At 44.7% G+C, this 27,359-nt stretch overlaps 1 protein-coding gene across 1 annotated transcript in view; it reads right to left on the bottom strand.

Annotated features, from left to right (window-relative positions):
- Window positions 1-27,359, bottom strand: part of jam3b (junctional adhesion molecule 3b) — a 54,752-nt gene that overhangs the window by 6,846 nt on the left and 20,547 nt on the right. The window contains exons 2-4 of the mRNA XM_052104898.1: window positions 1,372-1,440; window positions 900-1,013; window positions 508-660 (exon numbers count right to left, since the gene is read on the bottom strand). Coding sequence (XP_051960858.1) covers window positions 508-660; window positions 900-1,013; window positions 1,372-1,440 — 336 coding nt within the window. The remainder of the gene's footprint in view (window positions 1-507; window positions 661-899; window positions 1,014-1,371; window positions 1,441-27,359) is intronic.

Below are 27,359 nucleotides of genomic sequence, written 5' to 3'. Positions count from 1 at the left end.
GATAACAAAGATCCTACTGTAGCATCCTCATCGACATGCACTAAAGTAACTCTTTCAGTTCCTGACTGCAAGCATCCTGGCCATCTGAACATACTGCTCCATCCCCTTTTAGATCCCTGATTAAACTCAGATGTAGTTTCAGAGCTTTCCTCATATAGACTAGACACGCCTAGCTGAGCCTGGACTGAAAGCATCCTCAAACGTGTGCCAAGGATGTGTGTTGGCTCGCTCCTTCTCATCTTACAATGCCGCAGTTGGTTAAGTACTAATAATGGTATTTCAGAAAAAAATAAATAAAATCCTAACAAATTCTGAAGTACCTCACCTATAAAGCGACATATATAGCATATTAAAAATATGAACACAAATGTCCCATAACACTATATGGCTGTCTTCCCATTTGAACTACTAAAGGACAAAGTGGTCTACATTGAAATACTGACCAAAACGTTATGAAAGTAGAATAACCTGATATTGTTTAACAATTATTTGAGTGGTACCACTCACCTCTTACAACAAGAGATATGAGAATCTCATCAAAAGATTTTTGATCATTGGGGGCAGTGACTTCACAACGGTAATCAGCAGTGTCAGATCGTGTTGCATTGGGAATGACCAAAGTTGCTGGTTCTCGAATTTTCGCTCTCTTCTCCAAGTCGCCTTTAGAAAATGGAAAAAACATACAAACAAACAAAACACACTGCTGGTTGAAATAGCTGGACTGAAAGCTACTCCCAAAGAAAAAAAAGTGGATCATAACATGCAAACCATATACAGAAATATTGATATTCCTCCTAATCCCTTAATTGTATTATAGTTAAGTCCTAATACCTCCTAAATACAGATGGAATGTGTTGGCTGATGACGCATTGTTCGGATGAGTGTATAATTGAGATTACCTGCTATTTCTTTCTCGAAATATACATAACTGGGCTCTCCATTCTTGATCTTCTTCCATTCTATTCTTGGATTAGCAGTGGAGATAGACTCAATCGTGCAAGACAGCTCGATTGCTGGATGAAGCGACAAAAAAATAGAGATTGTTTCAGAGATTTGCAGTACCAATTTACAGCTTACAGTAAACCTCAATAGGCATTTAAAACAGATTTTACTTTGGTAATATACTATGTGAAACATGTTTCAACAGGAATTATAATTTTTTTTTACATGTGACTTGATTTTGTCTATTGGGAATTGGTTGAAAAGTAAGTGCTCGAAGCCGAAAAAGAAAGTTGTTTCAGGTGAAAGTTATTACATTTTGATTAAACTTTTCAAAGAGTGACATGCACTGATTAAAAAAAAAGAAACAATTATTTCTAAAATGAATAACTTTATTTAGATTTCATGTTAATTTTAGTATTAGAATCTTACATTCAAACTCATTGACCCATGGTTTTGAATTCGTCGTCTTCAGGATTACTGCCAATGTGCTGATGTAGACTGCAATGACAAGAAAGAGAGATAAACATCAGGGATGACTTTTTCTATTGAATTATCACCATCATTACTCACCAACATTTTGAGGGTGTTATGACCAGTGTCACTCGTGATATTTGTACAACTGAACTCTTCCAGAAATTCCTAAAATTCAATTAACAGTCAACCCCACTGGCCAGCCCCTCGCCCTGACAGCACACATTCTTCACATCCCAGTGAGCTGTGAACGGATATGTTACCATCCATTTTTAGTTTCACTCTCACAACAAACATCATTGATGTAAAAGCAACACACCACATATAATTGTGTAGTCTGACAAGTAGTCTCCGTCCTGTTATGAATAACAGCTGACTGCTTTAAGGTGAAGGCCAGTGCAGCAATGATACTGAATAGGGCCATCAGATAGGCTAGCTAAGTTCAGTTTGCATTCACTAATAAACATGCTAAATCAAAAGGTCAACTTTGAATTACATGCTATTTTTAGAATTTATAGTGTCTCATCATTTTAACCAACATCAGGAAAATGTTCACTCTGTACATTCTCAGAGGAAGAAAAGTCTCCATATAGACTTGAGATCACTGAGAACATGAAAAATTCAAAAAATCTTCTCAACAACTTCTCTGCCACTTCAATATATTAGGTTACAGGTTAACTCTCTGGCCTGAGATCACTGACTACTATGAAAACTCAATTGCAATGTCAATCATAAAGAGAATAGTTGGTTTAAAACATTTTAGCACCTCTGTCCACCATGGATAAGCTGCGTTTGAGAGTTGCAGTCTAATGGTGAAGCAATTGACCACCATTTATACACAATTCACAACTTGCAGTACACCGTCTGAATGTCTGTCTTTGCTCTTAAAGTGTATGATAATTTTGAGCAATTTTGTATCTTCCATACAAAAATCTAAAACGTAGTTTAAAAAAACTGTTTCCGAAAGGGCATATATTCAGGGCACTGAAATTTTAATGGCACACTTGATTGCTAAGGATAATTTTTATGAATCTTTGATGATTGTATTTTGGGCCAAGGCTCTTGAGAATTCATCCATCTAACGCAGAACAAGGCTAGCAATACAACAGAACAACAGAGATGGCTGCAAATCTGACAGAGAAACCACATCAGCTCTTGAGGTAGCAAGAGCCTGAAAACAAAATGTGAGGAGGATATGTATAAGATAATGGTAATTCATAGCAATGTTCTTCAATAACAACTTTTTGTTTAATAACCCATTTCCATGCATTTGGAACTTTGTATTTTGTTTCAAAGATGCTCCACAGTGATTGAAATGAGGACCTCAATGAAAGTGTGAAAATAACTTCTTAAAATTCACTGGCATCATTTTTAAATATAGCTACGAAAATACAACAAGCTAAAACGCTCTTGTTTATTCTGTGATAGTCAATATGACATGTATGTAAACAAACAGTAAAATGTAAAAAAAGAAATAAAAAAAACTTATGTGATGTACATTCTTCTGATGGTGTCTTCTTTATAATTTCCTTTCACAGTCAGCCAGATGTAAACATGACTTAATGAAGGTCCACAAATAGTTTTTAATCCAGAGGCCACAGGTTTCAGGAAAAGGTGCTGACAACAATTCTAAGACTGATGTGGACATAATGAGAGGATGCAGGCTGTGCCACATCCTGCCCTCTGATATCTCCATAAAATAAACCACAGTCCCAGGAGAATGCTTTAGGGGCTGTGCACAACAATATCAAGTAGCCTGTGTCAGTAACGTTTGCCTCCAAAACTTGGACTGGACAGGAAGTGAGCGTACACCTCATCTTGTTATGGAGGGTCTGTCCTGCTGGGTAAAGTTTCTTTGCTCTGTTGCCATTTGTGGGATAATTGAGCCCACAAACAAGGCAGGTGCTCTATGACCTACATATCCTGGCCTCTCTTCCTGTTTGGGCAGAGCAGCTGGATGAGATATGACAATCCGAGCCAAGCTTTAATCTTCCACTTTTTCCTTTAGAGGCTAACTGTTAGTTCTCTTCAATAATCTTAGTGTAATGCCCTGGTAAAATCCTGGGCATTACAGAACTGAATAATACAATAGAGAGAGAGCTTTCCCTGACTTAGCCTAATTGTCATATCAACATCTGCATTCGCATGCCTTTGAAACTGCAAAGATGATAAAATGAACCTTGGAAAATTGGGAATAAATCCAACAAAATGTGGAAGTGGTATTATGGTATAGGACAGTGAGAAAGGTCACCAAAATTGGCTGGATACACCTTTTCAAGATGCCCTCAAAGAGGAGGCCATTTTCCAATCCTGGCATCAGCACTTAACTCAGCATGATAGTCTATTTGGAAACATTACACCACAGAGAAGTGAATAATACAGCCAGAATCATGGGGATATTTCGATGGACTCTACAGTGCAAAGTTTAAAGCCACCATACCCTGCATCATGATTGGTAATCAGCAGAGGGAATGGTGTGCAGAAAAGCTGAGACATCAAGTGTTCTGCTCCAATGTGGCCTGTCAGAGAGCATTCAACACATTCAATTCATTCAGCAATGCATGAAGTGGATAATTTTCTTTGTTATTTTTAAACTGCAGCTTTGATATATTTTGCTGGGAGCAGGAGGGGAGGCCGGGAGGCTGTTCAGTGGCTGAGAAAAAAAAAAGCCCACAAAGCCATTCATGCCACACAGCCTGGTCTATTTCACTGGATTTTGATTGGATGTGTCCTGTATGTTGATTTTGTCCAACTGGTATACATATTAACTCTAAAAGTAATATCACAGGAGAGAGTTTCTCTCACACTGCAGCTTTAGAAGGATCTGCATGTTTGTAGCCTTGAACAATTCATGATGCGTAAGAGGCACAATTTCTCCTCCACTGACACGTGGATAACTGTACTGCAATATCCACAGTGTGACGTTGCTAAGGAGTGTATATATCATACTACATCCTTAGAGCCAGTAGAAACACTTGTGTAGATTCTTGAGGGTACTTATTTCTGTAGTATAGACTCAAATGTTGAATTTCTCAACCATTGAGAAATAACAAGGGATGTTTGCAATTCCCTTGCTGGTTTATGGGTGTTTTGGCGTCTGTTTTTGTTTAAACAAGTCAGCAATTACATGCATTTTAAATGTTTGATTATAAGTCGGACTAAAACAATAATTTGACTTTTTAAATGTCATGTAAATGGAGTGGTGGTGGCGTAGTGGGCTAAAGCACATAACTGTTAATCAGAAGATCACTGGTTCGATCCCCATGGCCACCACCATTGTGTCCTTGAGCAAGGAACTTAACTCCAGTTTGCTCTGGGGGAATTGTCCCTGTAATAAGTGCACTGTAAGTCGCCTTGGATAAAAGCATCTGCCAAATGCATAAATGTAAATGTAAATGGTTTAGTCCAGCTGAAATCATACACAATTGTCAGTCTGATATTTGCAAAGTCTAACTTACATATTGGATAATGCAATTGTAACTCTTCGTACAGCATGTTTACAAGTAAATCGGACCACAATTGGCCTTGACGTTATGCATACATACTCTGAAAGCATGGTAACACTGGTAGTGTCTTTAACATGACATATTTTTTGCCCTTCCTTGAAATATTAGATTACGCATTGTGTCATGTAAACTTGGAAAGACAGATGAAGATTAAAGGTTAACTATGCAAAATCCCACTGTAGCTTTATTATAACTGTGCATGTTACTGAGATACTGAGTGTGTGCACTGTGCATAGCACATGAGCACAGCTATGGGCTATTAATTAGTCTCAGAATAAATGCAGGAATGTTTAAACTAAGTCAAGAGGGCAAGCACATGTGCTCAAGTGAAATACCAGTCACTTCACTCTAAGCAAAAATATTAATGCCTGCCAAGCCTATCCACAGTTTTCCTGACTAACCACTGGGCGACGTCATGATGACTGGTTCTGGTCTCCATTAGTAACTACCAATATGAATGTTACAGATGAAGAACAACAACCATTTTTTAAGTGTTAGGTGAAGTAAAAATTTGTTTAAGCACAATTTGAGCAGTTGTTGGCTGTCATAACAATTCGAAGTGGTTAATGATCTCAACATAACTAACCTCGGTTCATAGCTTTATGTCATCCACCCACTCCTTAAATTTTGATGAGTGAGGCACTGTCAAAAAATGACCACCATGTCTGTCTCAAGTATCAGAACTATGGAACTGCACAATTTTTACAAATGTAACACCCTAAACATAAAATTTTCCACTGAAAACATACACTGATGCGAGTGAAAACACTGAAGACTGGAAAATGAAAACAGGCGTCCATTATGAAACGTCAAACACCGTTTTTAGGAAAAAGGTGGATAATCCTAATTCTAGCATACTTATGTACTTTTCTCTGATGGCAGCACTTCATTTTAAACTGGAATTCCAAATGAGCATACATTTCCCAGGGGAAACGTTAAATCCCATGTAAAGATGAGTTTCCACTGAGATAAGGCTCCTAGTAAAACCAGTCGCCTCGGTAATTGACATGGCTGTGTTAAACCCCAAGCAGCTCTTCTACAAATAATCTCCACATAGGACAGCCCCCCTGCACCAGGGAAAGTGTCTTAGCTGACCTCTCAACTCTCAAGAAAATAACAGCATCAACGAAAGTGTAAAGGTATTAGGCATGAGGTCAGTCTTGGTGGTGTTTTTACAGCTGTGGACAGCTCTTACTCACAGACTGAAGCTGCCAAAACAGATTACCTCAATGGTCAGGAGCCTCGTTTATTTATTTAAACCTATTTATTCATTTATGTCTGCCAGTTTGATCTTTCTGGGCATTGCAAGTCAGGAGGATTCAACCAGGCCTCTTTTGCATAAGCACAAAAGATTACTGACACTACAAAAATGTTAATTGAATATTAATTTGCTAATGTTCGGTAAAATAATAAGTGACTTTGGAATTTTCACTGCTCTTCTAAGGACAGTAATGACCTCATGTTCTGACCTCATACTCATCTGTTTTCATCCGTTTTTGATCTTAAGTGAAAACATCAAATAATGAAAGTCCTGCTGAGAGGTACCTCTGGGAACTGCACAGTCATTACATTGGTTGTACATATTGTTCATTTTGTATCGCCATATGTAACCATCATGTACTTTCTGATTTTCATTAAACTAAGGAGAAATATTCAGTTATGCAACATTTTCCCAAAGTCCCTTTACACAAACTGGTAGAGAATATTTCTCTGATGGAAGAAACGGCTTGGTGTTTCTTTCTTGTTACAGCAAGACTAAAAATAGTAGTAGTGTTCATCAAAGATAAGGCAATCTCCACAACGAAAATGCCTCTGATATTCCTTCAGCTGCTGAGCAAATGTCACAAGGCGTCACTTCAGAGTGCAAGTGCAGAACAAGTGACATTCCTCTTGAAGCGCACCTCTTTCTAAAACACAACAATGACTTGCTCTTGTCTGCAGTAGGAGGAATGTTAAACGGATCAATCACCTAAAAATGAAAATTCTGTCATTTCATCACCCTGTATTCCTTCCATAAAAAACAAGAAGGTATTAAGTAGTGTTAGCCTTAGCCACCATTCACTTTCATTAAAAAAATGTTTTCCATTAAAGTTAATGTTGACAGAGGCTAACATTCTGCCTAATTCTTTTGTGTTCCACTGAGGAAAATAGTCACATGGAATTAGAACAACATGAAGGTTAGTAAATTATAAAATTATTTTCATTATTGGGTGAACGATCCATTTAATTGTCTAACTGGAGCACTTTATTTAAATGCCTGACTAGACTAGGTAAATCTAGGTAGACTTGACTAGGTTGACTAGATCACGTGCAACAGGACTCATTTGCATTATTTCTAAATTCGATGCTCTGTGACCGTTCACTTTTAGCCAGAGGCACTGCTGCTTGCATTCTGCACTCACACGTGCCTGCAATAGTCTCTCTTTTGTTATTCTGAGGTTTTTGAGCGGTAGACTGCAACAGAGCTACCCTCTGATCTAGCCAGGTCAAAGACTAAGCTTGAGTTGAGCCAGTGAGAGAGGGGCAGTGGTGTCACAGAACGCCTCAGAACATGTCACTTTGCGTCAGCATTATTTAATGCGAGAGGCCCCTTTCTTTTTGTCCTCCAGTCGACTGCAGTTCACAGGACCGGTGTGTGTTCATGCTTCTCTCCCATTCCACATCTCTGTCCTGAATCCTAAAGAGCTGTTCAGCTTTTCATCCAAAAAGAAAATTTGCGATGGGTTCCCTCTATATTTTCCTATGGGTTTTTATAATAGTGAACTTTTTGAACTTAATTTTAAAATAAGGACTGTGGTAAACTTTACTTGACAACGCATGGACGTTTTGTTCTACAACATAAATTACAGTCATACCTCAAAAGTTAATTTTGAATCCATATTTAAATACATACTTTAAAAACACAGCTGCTTCAAAATTTACTTGTGAGGTATTACTGTGTGTAATTTAAGTTGGAGAACAAAACGTCCACTTATTGACAAGTAATGATTTCCACAGACCTTATTTTAAACTTAAGTTAAAAAAATCTGTTATAAACCCATAGGAGTATCCAGAGGGAACCCATGAAGAATTAGACATGAAAAAATTGACATCATGGCTAAACAGCTCTATTACACCCCTTTCTACATTGCATTGAGTACAATCCTGGTGAATGTGACATATTAAGATCTATTTTGTGTGTTTGAAGTATTATAATTGATTTCCAAAAGCATAGCAATCTCTATGTAAAAATCTGTGACATTGCTCTTGCTTTGACCTGTCAAGTCAGCAGAGTTTGTATCAGTAGAAGTTATTTCCAGCTCTACTAAGAGGTAAAAGTTATTTCTAAGAAGCAACAACTATTCTTGAGGCCCCTTGTCCTGTACTGTACTTTGCGTAGAAGAACATTTCTTATTTTTTAGTGTCAACGGCAACACTGCAAGTTCCAATATTTATGGTATCATGCATGAATCAAATAAATGTTCATTGGTCATTAATGATTTCTTTAGTTTTCATTGGATATGTGTTAAACTGCACATCTAAATGGTATACATTATTACCTCTTTTGTCTCAAATACTATAGCTTGCTCTTGCTTTGTGCTCCAGACAGACAGAGCCTCTTCTTTTGATATTCGGTATTTTAACAAATAATCTTTCAAGTCATCTTTTAATTACAGTAAATGCATTGATCATATTTAGCTGATTCTACATGCACAAATCCAATAATGTGTACATTTCACCCAGCATTCCAGTCACATAAAATAACTAGGCTTTTTTTTTTCAATAAAAATATACCCCTTGTTTAGTGTCCCAAATTCAAGTCTACATGAATGCCAATCGAAACCTTTGTGTTATGACACAGTTTCAGGCAATGGGAGCAAATGCATACTAAATGAATTGGAACAATGCTTGATGGCAACTGTAGTAGAACAAAGGCAGACATTCCACAAATGTAATGCCCCAATTTGTGGAAATTAAGACAAATACTTTATCAAATATAAAACAAATTTATATATATATATATTTCCCCTTCTGTCGCTCTCTCCACGTTGTGTCGAAGAAGCGACACTAGGGGTCTCTCTTGAGCGCCGATATCCACCTCTGATCTATGAAAAAAGGCCAATGAGAGTTGGCAGCCAGTATTTGCATGTCCCGCCCCCGGACATACGGGTATTTAAGCGGCGCAAATACGGGAGTTCATTCAGAAAATTTCTTCGGAGCCGATGGTCTGTCTGCAGTTTGCTGCGAGTTACACACCACTATAAACGTTCCTGTTTCCTCTGACGATCTGCATGCTGTTGGATCTTGACGGCGCACAACAGCGGCTTTCTCCTTCACATTGCACGGCGTGCATTGTTGCCCCTGAGCGCTTCGACAGCGCAGACACACACACACACACACTGTGTATTAAAAGAGTAAATTTCTATTAAAAGAGTAATTTCTCTAAAAGAGCAAACACAGCGGCGTTGAACGTCCTTTTAAGGACGCGTCTTTTTCAAGATGCCTTTCCGCCCCTGTGTCGTTCCTGGATGCGGTAGAGTGCTTTCCGCTTCAGACGGCCACAGGCGCTGTCTCGTGTGTTTGGGCCGCGATCACACCGAGGCGGTGTTTGTGGATGGTTCATGTTCTCACTGCGAGAACATGACCATGACCACGTTGCGGTCGCGGCTTGCTTTCAACAGAAAGCAAGCCACCCCAGCTGCACCCCACATTGCTCCTTCTTCCCACGGGATTGAGGACGGTGCAGTTGGCGCTGGGGGGCGATTTGCGGGCGGAAGCGGGTGCAGTTTCGCCGGGTAACCCCCCACGAACCTCCCGTTCCCCGACACGCTCGATGGTTTCCGTCTATGCTCGCGGCGATAGCAGCTCGCCTCACGGCCTGGCTGTCTATCCTCCCAAGTCCGAAGCAGATGAGCTCGCCGCTGCATCGGAGAGTGCGGCGTCTGATGCCGAGGACTCCCCTGGACTGCCGCCTTCGGGCCAGCAGGCCCAGGCTGAGGCCGACGCTCAGATGTCCGACATGCTTGCCCGGGCCGCCATGAGCGTGGGGTTGGATTGGAACCCTCCATCCTCCCCACAGCCTTCACGGTTGGATGATTGGTTCCTGGGGGCGGTGCGCCGTTCGCGGCCTCGCATCCCCCCGGTTCCTTTCTTCCCGGAGGTGCATGATGAGCTGACGTCTACATGGAGAGCCCCGCTCTCCACTCGTCTAGGTGCCACCCGCTCCACTCTCACCACCCTCGACGGCGGAGAGCGCCACGGATACGGGGCGATTCCCCAGGTCGATAGGGCAGTTGCGTACCATCTATGCCCCGGTAGCCCTACCGCCTGGCGGGGCCGCCCCGTACTCCCATCCAAGCCCTGTAGGACAACATCCTCGCTCAACGCGAAGGCCTACAGTGCGGCTGGACGCGCTGCCTCCGCCCTGCATGCGATGGCCCTCCTGCAAGTCCACCAGGCCAAAGCACTCAACATGCACGGGGGTGGACCTGATCCTGATGTGCTGCAGGAACTGCGCTCAGGGACCGACCTCGCCTTGAGAGCGATGAAGGCCACAGCGCAGGCACTCGGACAGGCGATGGCCACCCTAGTGGTCCAGGAACGGCATCTTTGGCTCAATCTGGTCGAGATGCGTGAGGCTGATAAGAACCGCTTAATGGACGCACCTGCCTCCCAGATTGGCCTTTTCGGCGACACCGTCGAGGACTTCGCCCAACAGTTCTCCACGGTGGAGAAGCAGACGGAGGCCATCTCTCACATGATGTCCCGCCGCAGACCTGCCGCTACGGGCCCTGCCCCGTCTGCCCGCAGAGGGCGTCCCCCTGCGAAGAAACCAGCTCCTGCTCCGCCTCAACCCCGGCCCAGCTCTCAGCCCCAGCATCGAGCACCCCGCAGGCGGCGCACACCCCCTGTCTCACGAACCCCTCCAGGACCCGGAAGGCTCCCAAGCGTTCCTGAGACAGCCGACCCAGAGCCGAACATGTTAGCTCGGGGGCTGTGGTACCCACATTCTCATTAACAGAGCTATTTCCTTTGCCTCTGGGTCACCTGGCCCACAAATGCCGTTCTCACGGCAATCTGCTTTCAGATTACGACAGTCCCGGTACACCGGACGCGGCGATCCCGCCTTCCGCCTGCCCACGACTGTCCCCCGGCCGGCCGGTTCAGATGAGTCCAGAGGACGCCAGCATCAGACCTCCTCCTCAGTCACGAACCCGCCCCCTGCCGGGTGCGCGGAGCAAGGTAAGTGCTTTGAGTCTATTCTCAGCACCTCAGCCTCGGGCCGCAACGAAGCCGCCCGACGCTGCATTACCTGTTCCGCCCCGCTGGGTACGTCCAAAATACTCGTCCCTTTGGTGCCCCTAGCGCAGAGCTGGGAAGCGTGGCTTTCGCTCCCCAATGCATCACGCTGGCTGCACCGGACCATTCGACTCGGTTACGCAATTCAGTTTGCCCGGCTCCCACCCCGCTTAGCCAAGGGCGCGGTAGAGCCCGTCCCTCCAACCGAAATGAGGAAGGGTTTCTACAGCCCTTACTTCACTGTACCCAAGAAAGGCGGCGGCTTACGACCAATCCTGGACCGGCGAGTTTTCAATCGGGCCTTGTTAAAACTCCCGTTCAAAGTGCTCACGCAGAGAAATATTCTGGCTGGCGTTCAGCATCTAGATTGGTTCGCAGCAGTAGACCTGAAGGACACGTACTTCCACGTTTCAATTCTGCCACGACACCGACCCTTCTTACAGTTCGCGTTCGACGGCCAGGCGTTTCAGTACAAAGTCCTCCCCTTCGGCCTGTCTCTGTCCCCTCGCGTCTTCACGAAGGTCGCAGAGGCGGCCCTTGCCCCGCTACAAGTAGCCGGCATCCGCAGAGACCAGGTGCTCCGGCACCTCAGCCGTTTGGGGCTTCAGGTCAACTGGGAAAAGAGCAAGCTCACTCCGGTTCAGAGCATCTCTTTTCTCGGGTTGGAGTTAGACTCAGTCTCAATGACAGCACGTCTCACGAGCGAGCGTGCTCAGTCGGTGCTGGACTGCCTCGCTTCCCTCAAGCCAGGCACAGTGGTCCCTCTAAAACTTTTCCAGAGTTTCCTGGGGCATACGGCATCCTCCGCGGCAGTCGCGCCGCTGGGGTTGATGCATATGAGACCACTCCAGCACTGGCTCCAGACTCGAGTCCCGAGACAAGCATGGCACCACGGCAGGCATCGGGTAAGGATCACCCCCGCCTGCCTCAAAACACTCCGACCCTGGACAGACCTCTGCTTTTTACGGGCAGGAGTGCCCCTGCAGCAGGTGTCCTGATGCGTTCTGGTCACAACCGACGCCTCCCGGTCCAGGTGGGGTGCCATATACAGCGGGCACGCAGCAGCGGGCCATTGGAAAGGGGCCCCGCTGCGTTGGCACATCAATTGCCTGGAGTTGCTGACTGTCCTTCTTGCTCTCAGGAAGTTCCTCCCGTTAGTTCGGGACAAACATGTCCTCGTGAGATCAGACAGCACTACGGTGGTGGCGTACATAAATCGCCAAGGCGGCGTACGCTCCCGCCACACGTCACAACTCGCCCGCCGTCTCCTCCTATGGAGCCAGCAGCGACTCAAGTTGCTGCGTGCCACTCACATCCCCGGCAAGCTCAACGTCTTAGCGGACGCGCTATCACGACAACGCCTGCCCGGCGGGGAGTGGAGGCTTCACCCCCAGTCGGTCCAGCTGATTTGGGAACGGTTTGGCAAGGCCCAGGTAGACCTGTTCGCCGCCCAGGAAACCTCCCACTGCCCGCTCTGGTACGCCCTAACAGAGGCTCCCCTCGGGACAGACGCGCTGGCACACAGCTGGCCCTCGGGGCTGCGCAAGTACGCATTTCCCCAGTGAGCCTTCTTGCACCGGTGCTGTGCAAGGTCAGGGAGGACGAGGAGCAAGTCACGTTGGTGGCCCCTACTGGCCCACTCGGACTTGGTTCTCGGAACTCAGGCTCCTCGCGACAGCTCCTCCCTGGCGAATTCCCTGAGAAAGGACCTCCTCTCTCAGGGATGGGGCACGCTCTGGCACCCGCGCCCAGACCTCTGGAACCTCCACGTCTGGTCCCTGGACGGGACGCGGAAGAGCTAGCCGGCTTACCGGCGACCGTTGTGAATACCATCAACCAAGCCAGAGCCCCCTCTACCAGGCACCTTTACGCCCTAAAGTGGCGCTTGTTCGCAGATTGGTGTTCTTCCCGAGCCGAAGACCCGCAGAGATGCGTGATTAGGTCAGTGCTTCTGCTCCTACAGGAGAGGCTGGACAGGAGGCTGTCCCCGTCCACCCTCAAGGTGTATGTTGCCGCTATCGCCGCCCACCACGATCCTGTAGACGGCAAGTCTTTGGGTAAGCATGACCTGATCCTCAGGTTCCTGAGAGGCGCCCGGAGGTTGAATCCCTCCCGGCCAATCCTAGTTCCCTCCTGGGATCTCTCAGTAGTCTTGGCAGGACTCCAGAGACCTCCCTTCGAGCCGCTCGAATCAGTTGGACTCAGGGCCCTCTCTCTTAAGACGGCCCTGCTGATCGCGCTCGCCTCCATTAAGAGGGTCGGGGACCTGCAAGCGTTCTCTGTCAGCGACACTTGCCTGGAGTTCGGTCCGGCAGATACGTCTGTGATCCTAAGACCGCGACCGGGCTATGTGCCCAAGGTTCCTACCACACCATTCCGAGATCAGGTAGTGAACCTGCAAGCGCTGCCCCGGGAGGAGGCAGACCCAGCCCTTTCGTTGCTGTGTCCAGTGCGCGCCCTGCGCATTTACCTGGACCGCACACAGAGCACCAGACTCTCTGAGCAGCTCTTTGTCTGCTTTGGGGGACGGCAGAAAGGGAATGCCGTCTCCAACAGAGGCTCGCCCACTGGGTTGTTGACGCCATCACACTGGCTTATCACACCCAGGCCGTGCCCCTACCCTTACGGGTCCGAGCTCACTCAACAAGGGGTGTTGCGTCCTCGTGGGCACTGGCCAAGGGCACCTCCCTAGCAGACATCTGTAGAGCCCGGGTTGGGCAACACCCAACACCTTCGCGAGGTTTTACAACCTCCGCGTTGAGTCGGTTGCGTCTCGTGTTTTCTCAGGTCCGAGCCCGTAGAACTCGGTAACACGTAGACCGACCGGCCGGGTGGATCGCTTGCGCCCAGCGCCCTTTTCCTGACGTCAAGGTAAAGTAGTGCGCCTTCTTCCCAGGGCGCCCCACTCCGAGTCGGGACACTGGTCGATTCCTCCCCAGCCCTCCGGGTCCGCGGTTCAGCGGAGGAACTCGCCGACCCAAGCCACTGCGGGTATCCTGATGGCTACCCTGTACTGGTATAGGTGCTCCACAGGTAAAATAGAAGGCCTCCTGCGCGGACGCCCCCTGTGCGTATTTCCACGGTTCTGTCCCTTTACGAGCGGACCCCCGTGTCTCCCTTAGGCAGTTACAGCTGCCCCGGTCGCCGTGCTGTAGCAACTCCCCCCTTCGAGGCTGGGATCTACCACCGCACCATACTTTCCACACAAGCCATAAGACGGCCGTGTGACGTGTCTACCACTTTTCCTCCCCAAGAAAAAGGGCAGGTGTGGTCTCCGCAGGGTCTGGTAAACCCCCTTCCCTATATGCGTGTAAGGGCCCCGGCCGTGATTGCTCTATGCGAGAAACATAGAGAGAAAAGAGGCCCAGCCAGGCTGGCCCGTTCCCATGTTGGCAAACATCGCCTTGTTCCCCTCCCAGGGTAACTAGAAGGATCCCGATGTTCGTATGGGGCATTGGGGAAGGGTACGTGCAGCCGGGTACAGACGATGCGTGGCACTGGATGAATCCCTGCCCGCCTCTGTATCGGCAGTTCACGTACACGGTTCAGCACATGGCAAGATTGGAATGGGTCCTCTAGTGTCGCTTCTCCGACACAACGTGGAGAGAGCGACAGAAGGGGAACGTTTGGTTACGTATGTAACCTCTGTTCCCCGAGGGAGGGAACGACACGTTGTGTCTTTCCTCCGCCATGTCACTGAACCGAGCCACTGTTGTGGCCGGACCATTTCCGGCTCCTCAGAAAAATCCTGAATGAACTCCCGTATTTGCGCCGCTTAAATACCCATATGTCCGGGGGCGGGACATGCAAATACTGGCTGCCAACTCTCATTGGCCTTTTTTCATAGATCAGAGGTGGATATCGGCGCTCAAGAGAGACCCCTAGTGTCGCTTCTCCGACACAACGTGTCGTTCCCTCCCTCGGGGAACGGAGGTTACATACGTAACCAAACGATTTTTATTTACTCACCCTAATGCAAAAATACAAACCCATTCTTTCTTCTGTGGAACACAAATGTTGGTTTTTCTCACAACTTCTTGCCACATCATAAAAGTCCATAGTGACTTTGGGCTTTCAAGCTCCATAAAGGACAAGAACTTGATTATTTGGCTTCAGAAGACTTGGAAAAAGTCATATTGACTACTTTAACAGTTGTTTTTAACAGTATTTCTTATCCTTATGGAGCTTAACAACCCATAGTCACATCATTTTCATTATATGGCAAAAGTACATTTATATATTTTTCCTTTTGGAAGAAAGAGAGAACGTAATATGGGGTGAGCAAACAATTACATAATTTTCATTTTTAATGGGAACTATCCCTTTAACAAAATGTCCATGAGTTATTTCTCACAGGGGTGAGAACAGGTTACCATAGGAGAAGCCTTTGCTATTTATAGCAACTATCAATAGCAGGCAGAGACTGCACAGACACCTAATTAGTTGCATTTTCAGGTAAGTCAGAGCCGTACATCTCCTCCTGTCCAGTTTGCGGGCAGCTTGGAGCATTGACCATCCCCCTGATAAGATCTATTGGAGGCTTATTTTTCACCCTTACAACTCTGAGCAGCCATTTCAACAACTGCTTGTCATAGAAAAGGCTAATCAGATATATGACTCTATTTAAACATCTTTAAAAAACATTTGAATTCAGATATGCTCTATTTCGGCTAAGCAAACAAACTGCTTATCTCCTTCAATGATAAAAGGCCTTAAATAAGCTTGCCAAATAGTTTTTAGCTGATCGGAGGGTCACATATTCATTGCAAAGCTGTTAGCAGGCTACAATGAAAATCTGCAAAACGTGGTGCTCTCCGTTCCCAAATTAGCTGCTCACTGATTTCAGCACAGATGGCATCATCCCCGCTCACTGCAAATGCCTCACATTCTAGTACAAGCAGACTGACCTCTTCCTTAATCCTAATTAGGAATGTAATTTCTGCCAGACTCTTCTTCAAGAGCAGTGGCAGCAAAATCTTGTGCTTTGAAGTGCAATGGGGGAACCTCCTCTTCTCTGTAACTTGTGACAGAATTAAACAATATGAGAGGATGACGGCGTCTGGATTTTTTATGACGTCTTTGCGATGAATGCATGCAAGCATCATTGCAGCGGTGCTCTGGGTCATGTGTTTCTCTAAATAGTAGGCTGTGACATATACATACATTAGGAGCATTGGGCTAAATCCCTGAGCAGGCTTAACAAATTGAGAGAGTGATCTGAATTCTAAAGGACATGAACTCGTATTTCCCTGCCCATCCATGCACAAACACACTCACAAATTTTCATAATACAGCAGTTATGCTGCTAGATTATCTGTGTTGCTCTAGCTCTAAAAAGGGTCCCAATGTTGGCAATAGCATACATTGTTGTGTGCATGGATTGAGTAGAAAAGCAGTGAGGTATGGCTTGTCATACAACTGAATAATGCCACCCTACCGTTGGTGGAGACTTGTTGATTTAGCAGGGATATGCCCATAATCCTCTTCACTTCCTACTCAAAAGGAATGAACTATAATGCAAAGGGGTTAAATGAAAAGTTCACCATGGGGTGGCCCTATGTGAAGGGAATATTGTTACATTTCATAATATATTATAGACTTTGTAGAATAACACTAAATACAAATTTTAACAATGTATAAAATCTGTGATTATTTAACAAAAAAAAAAATAGTTTTCTTTTCAAAATCTGACATACTTATGTTGGTTAAACATTTACATACAACTAGGCCTGCACAATTACAACAAAAATCATAATGTTGACAATTTTCCTTTATGTTGTAATTGCAATTAATATCAATTAGTACAATTTACAAGAAAATAATTATTTTGGATGGATCAAATGCATGCCATGATTTGTTTGGAAACTATATGTCCAAAACTAGCTAAAAACTGTTTCTGAATTTCATTATAGTTGTTTTATCAGTAAATGAAGACAGTGCCTAAATTATGTACTTTACATTAAAAGTATGAAAAGAAGAGCTGTTATTCAAATTTTAAATATAATATACACAGAAGCAAGTAACAGACTTGTCTGTGATTGGTTACAATCATTGTTTGGTAAGTTACTCAAAAAGTAATTCACTACAATTCAGATTACTAATTTCTTTACTTTGAAGTTACTTAAACGCATTGTTAATTTTTTGATCAACAAATTCCAAATAATATTTGTATTTCTTTCTTGTTCATTGTCACACACTCAACACCCCACATACAATAACGCCTTTCAACTGTCAGAGAAACACAAACAGAAATTTAATGTTTTAAATTGTACATAGTTCTATTTTAATACAGAAATGTGGGTCCCACTTTATTTTAGGTGTCATTAACCAGTATGTACATAAGCTTTTTGATACGTACATAAGCTTTGTTGTGTTGTACTTAAATTTAAAGTAAATGTAGTTACCTAATTAACCTTACTTCTAATCCTAACCCAACCCTTACCCTGAACCTACCAGTACCTCAACAAATCTGAATCTTGTGAGAATTTGGCACAAACAGGTATTCACACAATAACTACTGTCACGGGTAGTGTTGGAGTGTGGACCCAAACACAGGAATAAGGTAAATAAAATATATATTTAAACAGTCAAAAACAGAACAAAACCTCATGAAGGACACAAAGACTGAACCGGGTAAATAAGCAAAACTAAACAATAAAACAAAATAAAACAAAATAAAACTTACAGGGGAGAAAATAACAGGAGAAAACAAAATCTGTCAGGAATAAAAAAATAAATAAACACAAGACTGACCAAAAGACAGGCACAAACAGGATACAGGACTTGACCGACTGAGAAGACTTACAAAACGAGAGGGAAGAGGGCACAATATATAGAGGAACACACATTAGGTACTGGTTGGTAGCAATCAACATAACAAGGAATAGACTAAAAAGGGGTTCGGTTAGGGGAACAAGGCAGAGTAGGGACAGCACGTGGCTCACAAAACTAAACACATACAGTCCAGCAGGGATTGTGATAAAATACATTGTACCTTGTGTATTTTAATGTTAGTACATAGTAGTTAAAGACACCTAATTTAAAGTGTGACTGAAATGTGTAACCCAAGTAATGTAATTAAAAGTAATTAACTTAACTGAAAGTCAGTAAATGCAATTTCATAACTAGAATTAAAAATGTAAGGCATTAAACTACTTTCTGACTAAAAATAAATAGTTTACAGTAACAAATTACTTTGTAATCAAATTACACCCAACACTGCTAAAAATGCTTAAACACTGCAAGAACATTACACATTAAATAGAAAATTAAAATAAAAAATGTGACGCAACATGAGACGAGCATGGACTGCTATAATTGACACTTTTCACGATTAGTTATGGCAGCTGTAACTGAAATCCAAATTAATTGTGCAGTCCTACACACTACAATCCAATTCAAAAAAAGTATAAACAAAAATTATCTCTGCTCAGGAAGTAATATTGGAAACACTTTACAATACAATAAGGTTATATTTGTTTACATTAGTTAATTTAGTTAATACAGCATTTAATGCTGCAATTAATCTTGGTTAATATAAATGTATAATGTATGCAAAATAATGTTGTTCATTGTTTATATTGCATTAATGTTTGCATACTGTATATAACTTGTGTATATTAATGAAAAATTATTAGTATATGTAGAAATTAACATAAACCAAGATTAATAAATGCTGTAAAAGTATTGTTCATATTTAGTTCATATTAACTATTGTATAAACTACTGTAAACTAATACATTTTTATTGTAAAGTGTTACTGAAGTGTTAAGCAACACATAGAAACAAAAGCGAGAGGTTCTTAGTCTCTATTCTTCACAACAGAATTCACTTCAACGAGCAGTGACCAAGTCAGTAGCAGGAAGCCTATAAACTGCATAAAAGACCCAGTAACAGCATTCACTCCTCTCTTCAAGATACAATCAGAGCTAAAACAGCAGGACAAGCAAAAATCCCAGAACTCTCATTGTCTATTGTGCAGCATTGGCCCCCCACAGCAACTCTCGTTAATTGTCTTTTGTTTGCATTCCTGTACAAAAGCCATCCAGTGTGGTGTACTCGCAGCTCTGAACAGTTGGTTCAGTTGAATCTGTAGTTGTTAAAGTTGTTACTATAAAACTTTACCTATGCCACCTGCATCCATTACAATATATGTTCTTACATATACATTTATTAATTTAGCAGACACTTTTATCTAAAGCAACTTACAGTGCATTCAAGGTATACATTGTATCATTGGTCACATTTAACCCTCTGGGGTCTGAGGGTGTTTTGGGCCCTGGAGAAGTTTTGACATACCTTGACATTTGTGCTTTTTTCAGTTGCTTAAAAACATATTAATGGCTAAAGTCTGATAACACTGTATTTATCACAGACTGGGCTAAAATAATATCTGAGAAACATGTGTGTACATGTTTATATTTTTGAGAAAATAACGTTTATGCATGGTTTTTGAAAAAACAAACATTTTAAGTCATTGAAATATGGCCATATAACACATACTAAACATTTGTCCACAAGACCTTTGAGAACTGGATCTTGTAGCATAGAGTTTTTGCTACAAAATGATGTGAAAAACATCCTGATCACTCATTCATACAAAACAATATAGTAATTGAACTTTTGTAAGACAATTTTAGTGTTGAAAGGTCATATGCGACTAGGCATGAACTATCATGAATATTGAGGTGATTTACACCTGAGGACACAAAAGACCTCTCCCCTGGGCCTATCAATGAGGAATGTGACAGAAAGAGAATAAATGTGAGGAGACTTAATGATCAAAATCAAGTTTTAAGTTAAAGGAAGTAATCTGACTATACATTTTCTTTAAATAAAGATTTTACTTAATTTTAGACCTACACTACCGTTTAAAAGAAGTCTCTTCTGCTCACCAAGACTGCATTTATTTGATCCAAAATACAGTAAAAACAGTGATATTTTGAAATATTTTTACATTTAAAAGAACAGTTTTCTATTTTGTCTATATTGTAAAATGCAATTTGTGATCAAAGCTGAATTTTCAGCATCATTACTGCAGTCTTCATTGTCACATGATACTTCAGAAATCATTATAATGTGCTAATTTTCAAATATGGGCATATTTAAAGTGCATTTTACTCATTTAACCTGAACACATATTTGCAAGCACAAGCTTTGTTGATGATAATTAGGCAGCATAAACACTAGTTAAAATATAATCTAAACATTCATATTATTTTTATATCATATTTATATCATACAGCATACAATATAAATACCTGCTTTAGCAGCATTTAAACGTAACTAAAACGTGCTTATTATGAGTCATATTTCAAACTTCAATACTCTGAAGCCTGGCTGGCATGTCTGTAAACAGTCCCACTAGTAAAATATTTATAGTACATGTTTATATAAAATAACATGTAAACTAAAGAAAACTAAATGACTTACTCGTCCGAAATGTTATCCTCGGCTGGATCAAGTCTCTCTTCAAAATACAAATGTTCATCAGAGTCCCGCTCTTCTTCTGAGGAAAATGGCAGGCTAGCACCTTGCATGGCAGCTCTGCCACCATTGGTGTATGAGTGTGAGTGTGAATAGGTGATCGGGAAACCTCTAAGGTTAAAAACAAGCACTACTTATATGCACCTCCTGATTGCTCTCACTTTCATCAAGAGGGTTGGGGACCTGCAATCAGTCCGGCAGAGTCTCACGTCATCCTGAGGGGTCCCAACCGGGCTACGTGCCCAAGGTTCCTACCACCCTTTTTTAGGGTTCAGGTAGTGAACTCGCAAGCGCAATCAGGAACTTATATGCATCTTTCATATAGCCAACACAATGTATTTTAAGTTACAAGTATGTCTTTTTGTGGTTTGACAGCTGAATGAAACCTCTTCAAAGATACATACAGTACAGAGAAATCACATAATACACTGCATGCCCAATTGTTAGGCAAATTCTATTCCTCAGGATTAATTTTGTTGAACAAACACAATGCTCTCGGTCAATCCAAAATGTTATTAAACCTCAAACCTGAAGGTTTAACAACGAAAAAGTGAGGTTTGTCTTTCTCAGGGGAATATATAAGTGTGCACAATTATTAGGCAACTAAATTACATAAAGAATTTCTCCAAACTCAATAATTTATTCTCAATTTTTAGAGTAGGTGCAACAACTAAGTAACACAAAATGACAATGAAAAAAATTCAAAATAAATTCAGAAACCAATAATATAGCCACCCATCTTTTCAATAACTGCCATTAGCCTTCCATCCTTGTGCATCCGTCTGTAAGGCATTTTACAATATTTGACTTTTCAGTGTCAGTTAAATCTCTTTAACTGGCCCATTTTACCTGAGGTAATGAAGCTGCCTAATAATTGATATAAATTGATATAAGGTGTTAGTCACTTTCGCATTGAAGCTTCTGAGTGGTGGTGGCGTAGTGGCTAAAGCACAGGGCTGTTAATCAGAAGGTCACAGGTTCTAACCCCACAGCCACCACCACTGTGTCCTTGAGCAAGGCACTTAACTCCAGGTTGCTCTGGGGGGATTGTCCCTGTAATAAGTGCACTGTAAGTCGCTTTGGATAAAAGCGTCTGCCAAATGCATAAATGTAAATGTAATATGGTATGGAGTTGGAAAATATGCATGGAAATAATGATAAGATCAGAATACTCACTTGCCTAATAATTGGGCATACAGTGTAATTTTTAATCGTTCAGTTTGCACAGTTAAAAGGTTTTCATTCACTAACCTGCAAACACATCAAAGTCACTTTCATTCATTAAGTCTGAAAACCTTTATAACATTTGTGTGTATGCTTCCTGTGTGAGGAGCTCTGAAATACATGTCCTATGTTGTCATATCACCCTCTCGTGGTCTCCCATGATATTATGCCAGACATTCAACACAAGCCCAACTGAGTGAATTAGAAAGCACGCAAATTAGGGTTCTAATTTAGATGTCAGATAATGTTAATCTATCGATGCATCTAAAATATATAGATAAAATAATGTGCCGATCAATAAATCTATATATCGATATTTTAGGACATGCCTAGGTATAAACCATGAACCAAACCAACCAGCTCTGAGATGAATAACAACATTACAAACTTTGATTTGAAGCAACACTGTGACACAAGACTGTGTACTTAAAGGGTTAGTTCACCCAAAAATGAAAATTATCTCATAATTTACTCACCCTCAAGCCATCCTAGGTGTATATGACTTTCTTCTTTCAGCCAAACACAATCAGAGTTATATTTAAAAAAATAATGGGAGTGAAGTGGTGGTGGTGTAGTGGGCTAAAGCACTATACTGTTAAGCAGAAGGTTGCCGGTTCGATCCCCACAGCCACCACCATTGTGTCCTTGAGCAAGGCACTTAACTCCAGGTTGCTCCAGGGGGATTCAGGGGGATTGTCCCTTTAATAAGGGCTCTGTAAGTTGCTTTGGATAAAAGTGTCTGCCAAATGCATAAATGAATGGTACCTTTGAATTTGAAGCCCAAAATAGCACATCCATCCATCAAAAAAGTAATCCATACAGCTCCAGGGGGTTAAAAAAGGCCTTCTGAATTGAAGTGATGTGTTTTTGTAAGAAAAATATCCATATTTATAACTTTATAAACTACAATCACTGGCTTCCGGTAATGGCCGTTCGTGCATTCACAAGAGAGTCGAGTTCCGGCGTATGACGTAGGAGTAGCATAAGCTCCGGTGAGAAGTGATGAACATCACCGAAGTTATCATCACAGTATCTCAAAACTCATTGTAGGTACGTCTTGAAAAGTTTTGTCATCATAAAGTTATCATAAAAAATATATTTCTCTGTGGAAAACGTCTCGGTTATTGTCATAATCTTCATAATCTTCCCTGATGGAGGGAATGAGACGTTGTGTGATGTAGTGACACAAGGGGTACAGTGTTGTGGCACGAAGGACACAACGTCTCGTTCCTCCATCAGGGAATAGAGGTTACGTCAGATGTTCCTCTTCTGTCACTCACTCGATGTTGTGTCGATGTAGTGACGCTAGGGGTCCCAATCTAAAAACACTGAATGTGTTACGTTTACTGCTGATGCAGATGCAAGCCAGCTGTTGCGTGTGAAAATAGCAGGTGCATCAGACTGCATGTAACCTTCACCAATGCCCCAAGAGACATCATATAGTTCCCCACATACCTGAGGGAGGGAAGCAACGTAACAGGCCTGGGAGTGGCCTTTTCTCTCTCTATGTTTTCTCTCCATAGAGTGTTAGATGCTGCTGGGACCATCTAATGCTATAACATGCATCAGTGAAGGCGTTCTTTTCCAATCCTATTCTTTTAGGGGGAAAAGACCCTGTGGAGACCACATCCTGCCCAGCCGGGGAGGTTCACATGTGGCAAATACGTATCTAATACTTATCAGCCACATATGGGAGTGGCGCAGGGGTGGGTCCTTGTAGAGTGTGCTCCAACACAGAAGGGGGTGGGCACGCCCTGGGTCTGGAAGGCCAACACAATGGCGTCCACGATCCTGCGGGCAAGCCTCTGTTGGAGACAGCGTTCCCTTTACGCTGTCCACCAAAGCAGACAAAGAGCTGCTCAGAGTGTCTAAAGCTCTGCGTGTGATCCAAGTAGGTGCGCAAACGCATGCACCAGACACAGCAACGCTAAAGCTGGGTCTCCCTCCTCCCGGAGCAGCGCTTGCGAGTCCACTACCTGAACCCTAAAAAAGGGTGGTAGGAACCTTGGGCACGTAGCCCGGTCGGGACCCCTCAGGATGACGTGAGACTCTGCCGGACTCCAGGCAAGGGTCGCTGACAGGGATTGATTGCAGGTTTCCAACCCTCTTGATGAAAGTGAGAGCAATCAGGAGGGCCATCTTCAAGGAAAGGGCCTTTAGTTTGACTGATTCTAGGCCCGGTTCAGAACTCGCAGGTCCAAGATATGCTGCAACCCACCGCCTTTCTTGGGTACAATGAAGAAGGGCTGTGGAATCCCTTCCCTATCTCGGCTGGAGGGACAGGCTCTATCGTGTCCTTGCACAGAAGGGTTGCGATCTCCGCACGCAGGGTGGAGGCGTTTTCACCCTGCACCGAGGTAAAGCGGATGGCGCTAAAGCGGGACAGGCGCCTGGTGAACTGAATCGCGTAGCTGAGATGGATGGTCCTGGCCAGCCACCGCGACAGCCCGTTGGGGATGCGGCAAACAAAACAAGGAACAAAAGATTCTCTACCCGGCCCTCCACCGAAGATGGAGTGGTGTGGACACCAGCTCAATTGCAGACATCTCTCTTCTTGGGTTGCCCATCTCAGGAGCACTTGGGAGCCTTCCAGGACTTGGAGGAGGTCCGTGAGACAGGTGGCGTCTGCCTCCTGCGGGGAGCTCTACGCTGTGGCTGAGAGCTGGGGCGGAGCTGCCTGGGGTTTCACCTCCGCAGGGGGACGCCCTTGGCGAGCAGACGGGGGGCCCACTTAATATGTCGGATGGCCTCAATCTGCTTCTTCACTGCCGAGAACAGCTGGGCAAAGTCCTCTATGTTGTCGCCGAATAGGCCAATCTGGGAGATGGGCGTTGTAGTGTCACTACATCTGACACAACGTTGAGTGAATGACAGTATGGGAACATTAATGCGATTTTACTAGTGATGGGAAGTCCAATTCTTTACTGTGAACCGGTTCTTTAGAATGATCCATTTCAATGAACTGATTCAAAAAAACAATTCACCAGTTCATTTACGAAATGACGTCACTATATACAGGGTTGGGATGGTTACTTTTGAAATTTATTCCACTATAGATTACAGAATCCATGCTGTAAAATGTAATTTGCAACATAATCCATTAGATTACTCAAGGTCAGCAACGTATTCTAAATATTTTGGATTACTTCTTCAGCACTTGTAGATGTTCTCTTACGAGAGGTTCTCTCGTATTGCGTAAGCTAGCTTACGCTACGGGAAAGATTCATCTTTTCTGAGATATTGAAGCCAAAAAATTATCCTTAATTTTTGTATCCATTGTCAACGCAGTGTGGCAGCTGCAGACCTTGAGCGGGCTAGCTAGCGAGCTCATAGGTTGCTCTGCGGCAACTGCTGCAGCCTATAGACGAGCTTGGGCGAACTCGCATCCAATGAGAGGCGTCCGCGCGCTCACTGCATCAAAGCCCACCAAAATGGGCGTGACTAGAGTGCATATAAGCGTAGTTCAGTAGGCTGGAACCCTGATTTTCATCTCTTCAGCGAAGCTCTTCGCATCGCTGACCTGGAAGCCGCGTCGTCGTTCGAGGGGCATCAAGCAAGCGTGGACAGCGCTAGAAGAAGCCGGCCGTCTCAGCCACCTTCAGCCATCCTGCGAGCTACGCCATCCGACGACGTATCCTTTTAAAGCAAGCTAGTTCTCACGAACTATTCACAAAAGAGTATGAGCGTCTTTTTCAAGATGCCTCGCTCCACTTACGCCTCATGTCGCGCCCTTCTCAGCACAGGAGACCGCCACATCATCTGCGCTCTCTGCCTGGGACTGGGGCATGCAGAGCTCGCCCTCGCTGAGGGCGGATGCGATTCTGTGAGGAGCTACCGATGTCGACCCTGCGGGCTCGACTCGAGCGCTCAAAGCAGAAACCGCCGCGCCTTACCTTCAGCCGCGCAGGAAGAAGCGCCGCTCACAAGGGCTGCCGGAAACTGTGGTTGAAGCGACTGCCTCGCCGGAGCCTCTCCCTCGAGCATCGCTTTCACCCTCCCGCCCCCGGACGCGCAGTTGCCGCCGAGCGGCCGCACTGCTGCCATCTCGGATGACGAGGCGGAGGATAAGGGCCGCTGTTCCATCATGGCTTCGGACAGCGAGGAGTGGTCAGGCTCCCAAGCCTCCTCCTCGGCCCAGGAATCCAGCAGGACCCGCGCCGGAGTCGAAGGGAGTTAACACGCCTCCTCACACAGGCCGTCGACCGCCTCGGGCTCGAGTGGTCACCGCCCCCTGAGCAGGCACCCAACAGACTCGACGGCTGCTTTCTTCAAAGCCATCGCCGCTCTACACCCGCGGCCCGGGCCGCTCCCTTCCTGCCGGAATTACATACAGAGCTTGCAAAGTCGTGGAATGCTCCTTTTTCAGCCAGGACCCGTTCCCACGTCTCCACCTCTCTCGCATCGGTGGACGGCGCCACTGAGAGAGGCTACTCATCCATTCCCCCGGTCGAGGACTCTGTAGCAGCACACCTTTGTCCGCCCTCCGCGAGATGGCGTTCCAAGCCTGTGCTCCCGTCTAAGGCCTGCAGAGCGACTTCCGCCTATGTTGGCCGAGCCTATTCCGCCGCCGGCCAAGCCGCATCTGCGCTGCACTCAATGGCTGTTTTACAGATCCTACAAGCAGACCTTCTTCGGGAGTGGGATGAGAAAGGCAGGCACCCAGAGGCTGTTACTGATCTACGAAGCGCGACAGACCTCGCCCTTCAGGCTACCAAAGCTGCAGCCCAAGCTCTAGGGAAGTGCATGGCATCGCTGACTGTGACCGAGAGACACTTATGGCTAACACTAGCCGACATGGGAGAAGCAGAGCGCTCCACGTTCCTCAACGCACCGCTCTCTCCGACCGGTCTCTTCGGCTCCGCGGTGAGTGGCATTGTTGACCGCTTCTCAGAAGTCCAGAAAGCCACCCAAGCCATGAACCTCTTCCTGCCGCGTCACGCTAGCTCCTCTGCAGGCCGCTCACGTGACCAGCCTCCTGCACGAGCCTCTTCACAGCGCCCAGTTCAACAAACTCAGACTTCTCAGCGTCGACAGGGCGGCCGCCCTCGATCGCGTTCAGACAGCCGCCGCAGACCGCCGCCCCAGCGGGCCTCGATTTAAGGTAACGCTGAAACCAGAGCAACCGAAGTCTTCCTAACTTTGTTGAACAAACGACGGCTCAGTCCCGCCGCGGCGGACCACCGTCAAAACTTTGCCCCTGTCAGTCCCCTTCTCTCAGGCTACTACAGTGGTGAATTGAGCAGCCAACAAGCCGGTGACACTGCCCGCTTGCCTGCACTCAAACGCCGTTTTCACGGCGACCCAAATAAATCTTGTAAAGAGCAAACATGTCTTATGTGTAGAAAAAGTGCCCACAACCCAGTGTTCAGCCCCTACACACAAGCATAACACATCCCGTGCCTCTATCAGAGCACGCTCTCATAAAGCTGATTACTGAACCGCTCGAGCGTC

The sequence above is a fragment of the Xyrauchen texanus genome, chromosome 34 (assembly GCF_025860055.1).
Source record: "Xyrauchen texanus isolate HMW12.3.18 chromosome 34, RBS_HiC_50CHRs, whole genome shotgun sequence".
NCBI lineage: Eukaryota > Metazoa > Chordata > Actinopteri > Cypriniformes > Catostomidae > Xyrauchen > Xyrauchen texanus.
The sequence above is the reverse complement of the archived record's forward strand: the minus strand, read 5'-3'. Positions and strand labels throughout refer to the sequence as shown.